Source organism: Urtica dioica, chromosome 3 (assembly GCF_054948205.1).
Source record: "Urtica dioica subsp. dioica isolate 48M chromosome 3, U.dioica_male_clone48M_v1_H2, whole genome shotgun sequence".
Classification (NCBI taxonomy): domain Eukaryota; kingdom Viridiplantae; phylum Streptophyta; class Magnoliopsida; order Rosales; family Urticaceae; genus Urtica; species Urtica dioica.
Genome location: NC_142758.1, coordinates 2,487,125 through 2,491,239, shown reverse-complemented (window position 1 = coordinate 2,491,239; position 4,115 = coordinate 2,487,125). Strand labels below are relative to the sequence as shown.

The 4,115-nt window shown below is 39.7% G+C and overlaps 1 protein-coding gene across 1 annotated transcript; it reads right to left on the bottom strand.

Annotated features, from left to right (window-relative positions):
- Positions 1–292: 292 nt before the first annotated feature.
- On the bottom strand, positions 293–3,445 carry LOC149402037 (putative inorganic phosphate transporter 1-3). The gene is made up of 3 exons (XM_089608968.1): positions 3,378–3,445; positions 1,767–2,344; positions 293–1,636 (listed from the first exon to the last, which is right to left on the bottom strand). Exons 2-3 carry the CDS (start codon positions 2,299–2,301, stop codon positions 567–569), a joined length of 1,605 nt encoding a protein of 534 aa, XP_089465094.1. The 5' UTR covers positions 2,302–2,344; positions 3,378–3,445; the 3' UTR covers positions 293–566.
- Positions 3,446–4,115: the final 670 nt, after the last annotated feature.

The window sequence follows — 4,115 nt, the reverse complement described above, 5'->3', positions numbered from 1 at the left end:
GGATTCGAGAGTGAGAGAGAAGATTGAAGTGAAAAACTGATGAGAAATGAATGAGTGAATGAGGTATAGAGTTCAGAAGGATATTTTTGTCCGATTTTGGGTCAAAAGTCCAGTTTTAGATATTTTTCAAAGTTAAGGTCTAATCTTGATATTTAATCAACTATTGAGCCCAATTAATGAAATTTCTCAACATAAACTAACGTGTTATTTAGCAACAATTTATATTAGCTTTCTCTAATGAATTAACTTTGAATATTATAATTCTTTCTTAGAATATGAAATTAAACTCGAATAGGGTAAAAATGATGTTCTATATTCCTTAGATTGTGTTCTATTCATAGAATAGATGCTACTGATAATTACTCGGCAAAAGAAAGTACAATGGATCGTTTTGTTACTTTTTAAGGGGCAGCTTAGATGTATCTTTCTTTACAAAAAAGTACAAACACAAAAAGAACAAAGAAAAACTTACAAGCATGCAAATTTCTATATAAAAGAAAAAATATATGTTGTCACAAAACATTGTCACGACCTCTGTTGATTCAACCATTATTAGCGGTACTACTTCAAACCGGATTAACATCCTTTGACGCCGTGTTCTGCTCGCCGTCGTCGTTCTCTCCGGTCAACTCTTCCAGCGATTTTCCCTTTGACTCCGGCACCAAGAAAGTGAACAACATTCCCAAAAAGTTAATGACTCCGAGCATGATCAAAGAGTTCTTGATCCCGATCCCGGTTGGGTAACCTGCATCCACCTTCTTCGGATCCGTGCTTTGCGCTGCATATAGGAACCCAAATGCACCGACTATGGCCCCGGCTTTTCCCGAAGCCGCAGATATTCCGTGACAGGTTGACCTAAGCCTGGCCGGGAAGATCTCGGCCGGGACAATGAACGTGGTAGCGTTGGGACCAAAATTAGCAAAGAAGAAAGTCAACGAGTACATGATCACAAACCCTATATGGTTATCCTTCTGGGTCCAGTGGTGATAAGGGATGGCTAGAGCAAACATGAAGACGGTCATGAAGAAGAAGCCCATGAGTTGGATCGCGAAGCGGCCCATGTAGTCGATGAGCGCAACAGTGAACCAATACCCGGGGACGGTGCTGAAGAGTGCGATAAGAGTTTGGGCTCTGGCGATCTTGTAAACCTCGTGGATGGCGTTCATAGTGTTGGCCGGCGGAATCCAACCGATCCCGGTGAAGATGTCCTTCTGGAAGAGGTTCTGACTGTAGAAGGCGATGTCCAAGAGGAACCACGTGGTGGTGGTCCCGAGCAAGTGAAGGCCGTGGCGGCGCGCGAATTGCGGGGAGAAGAGGCCAAAGCTGTTGGCGGTCGAGGTGGCTAGCGCTTGGACCTTCTCTTCGTCGGCCTCGAGCTCGACTTGGAGGACTTTGGACATGTCGGCCGCGGCCAGCTGGGCGTTCTTTGCCACGAGGGCCGTGTAACGGGCAGTTTCCGGCATCTTCATGCGCCAGTAGTATGTGAGGGCCGCCGGAAAGGCACCGAAGATGACAATAATGCGCCAAATGTAGTCCGCCTGTGGAGGCAGGGACGCCACCCGGTCGACTGCGTACGGCGGCGCCGGAAAACTCTTGTCAAATGCCGTCGACACGATCAGGGCCACAATCCCACCACCTGAAAGATATTTATTATTTGTTTAGTATGATTATTGTACCAATCCTCATGATTGAAATTAAAAAGAAAAAGTCAAACCCAGAAAGCTATCAAAACAGTGCTATGGCGTATAAGAGAATAAAAACCTTACCTAGAATTCCGAAGCCCTGCATCGCAAACACAGCAGCGATAAACGCGCCACGTGTCTTCTTATTGGCGTACTCGGACATGATCGTGGCGGAGAGCGGGTAGTCACCGCCGATGCCGAAGCCAAGCCAGAACCGGAAAAAGCAGAGAGTGGCCACCACGGCCTTTGGCGTGCTTCCGAGGGAGAGCCCCGATCCGACGGAGCAGATGACCATGACAAGAAGCGTGAGTCCGTACACTCTCTTCCTCCCCATCTTATCGCCGAGCCATCCGAAGAAGAGCTGCCCAGCCAGAGTCCCGCAGAAAGCCACGCCGTTCACCGCCGCCGCCACGTTTGGCGGGAGCGAGCCCGGCTTCTCCGACGTGAGGTCGGTGTAGTAGATCCGGCCCAGGAGCTTGGTGACGAGCGAGACGCAGAAGAGGTCGTAGGCGTCAGTGAAAAATCCCATTCCGGCGATGACTATGGCCGTGAAATGGTACCATTGAGTTTTCGCCACGTCGAGTGCGTTAAGCACTCCCATCGTTTGTTCTCCCGCCATGACTGATTGTGATCAGTACTCTCCGTTTCTCTTCCGTTTTTATCTGTATATTTTGACAAGAAGATTAGGTTATTTTATTTTGCTTATAATTTCTGGCAGATAAGCTTATGGGTTTAAGATATGTTGAAAAATTAAATGAAACACGGTAACTTTATTTGACTTCGTGTTTTGTTTTCTTCTAACTAACTGTTAATTTGATTATTAATTTATTTCTTTTGAGGGTAATGAAAATTATTTTAAATATTGCAAGATTCCAGTCGCTGATTGACTTATTTGTTCGAGTATTTCTATTACTTAATTAATATTATTACGGAAATTGAAAAATGATGAGTCACCATGAATCATGCGATGCAGTTAATCGAGTTGATCAACTAGGGATATTAAAACAATTAGTAACTACATATAGCTGTATTTGCGTGCAATGTTATAAATGCTTCTAGTTATTTAAAAAAAAAAAAAAAAAACAGCAGTAAATGCTTATGCTTCTATATATATAATGGATAGAATACCATGGAGTATAGTAACTACAATTTACAACTATTGACAAGCACATCAATCTATATAAAAGAATACGTAAATAAAATTAAGAATCTAAAATAACTACCAAGCTTATCACTAAAAGAATTAACTGCGTCTCTTGTATATAGAATAAGAAAAAGCACCTAGGACGACAAAATCTCACTTTGGTATATCATTAAATCGTAAAAACACTCGAGAAATATAGAAATAAGGGAACTAATAAATTAACCCTAGTCCAAAGCTATTATTCAATATAAGACTAGTGCACTCAAATACATATTTCAAGGTATAATAAAAGAGAATAAAAGATTATTTACAATATATGTGTATAAAGGTAATGACGCGAGACCTTGTATACGTACTATTACACTTTATTGAGGTTTAACAAACAAAATAATCCAGACAATCATGGGAAATTTATTTTTGACATCTTTCAATTATGCACAAAAAGCATCTGAAAAGAAACAATGTTGTTTGAAAAAAATGAAAATAAAAAAGAAAAATCAAAGAAGAGACGCTTAAGAGAGAGAAATAATTGGAGCCACATGTAGACTGACCTTCTATTCGAGAGAAGTGTGTACGTATTTGAATGACTCGTGGAAGAGATATATTTCTCTACTGCTCGGAGACATATATATATATATACTGGAGAAAGGTCATTTTATAAATATATGTTTATATACTGGAATCATTTTGGCATCTAATGGCATATACCCGCTCTTATCGTCACGTATGTAGTCTAAAAAGTCAACTCGATCTTCTAAACGTCATTACATACGGGCCACGGTGGTTTCACAACTAGTCCCCCCACACCCATCTCCCTCCCTCTCCGTATCTCTCACGCACGTTAAAAAAACGGAAAATTACGAAAATAACTAATTTAAAAGTTTGATATTACTGAATAATCAATGTTTAGTAAATTTTAGATAAATAATCACTTTAAGATGTAAATATTAAGTAAATAATCAATGTTTAATATATGAAAGTGTCTATTTAGTAATGTCAAACGTTTAAATTGACTATTTTCCTAACAAACTCTTTAAACAAAATCATTAAACCGAATTATCGTAGTGGATAAAGAGGAATACAAATATCAAATCTTTATAAAACCCATTTCGCATTATTTAACTATATCCTCACATGGTATTTTATCATTATTTTTAAGTTTCTCTCTATTGATTGTGATCAATAATGTGTTAGATAGAAAAACATTTTTTTATTGTCATGTTTTCTTTTCTTACCATGTATATTTTCAATATATCCATTGACATTTTGGAAAACTTGTTATTAACCCC

Bases quoted from the DNA above. Each gene is read 5' to 3' on its own strand.
- LOC149402037 (XM_089608968.1), bottom strand. From the start codon at position 2,301: ATGGCGGGAGAACAAACGATGGGAGTGCTTAACGCACTCGACGTGGCG. The intron at 1,637-1,766 runs GTAAGGTTTTTA...AATATCTTTCAG, and splicing joins GCAGGGCTTCGGAATTCTAG to GTGGTGGGATTGTGGCCCTG.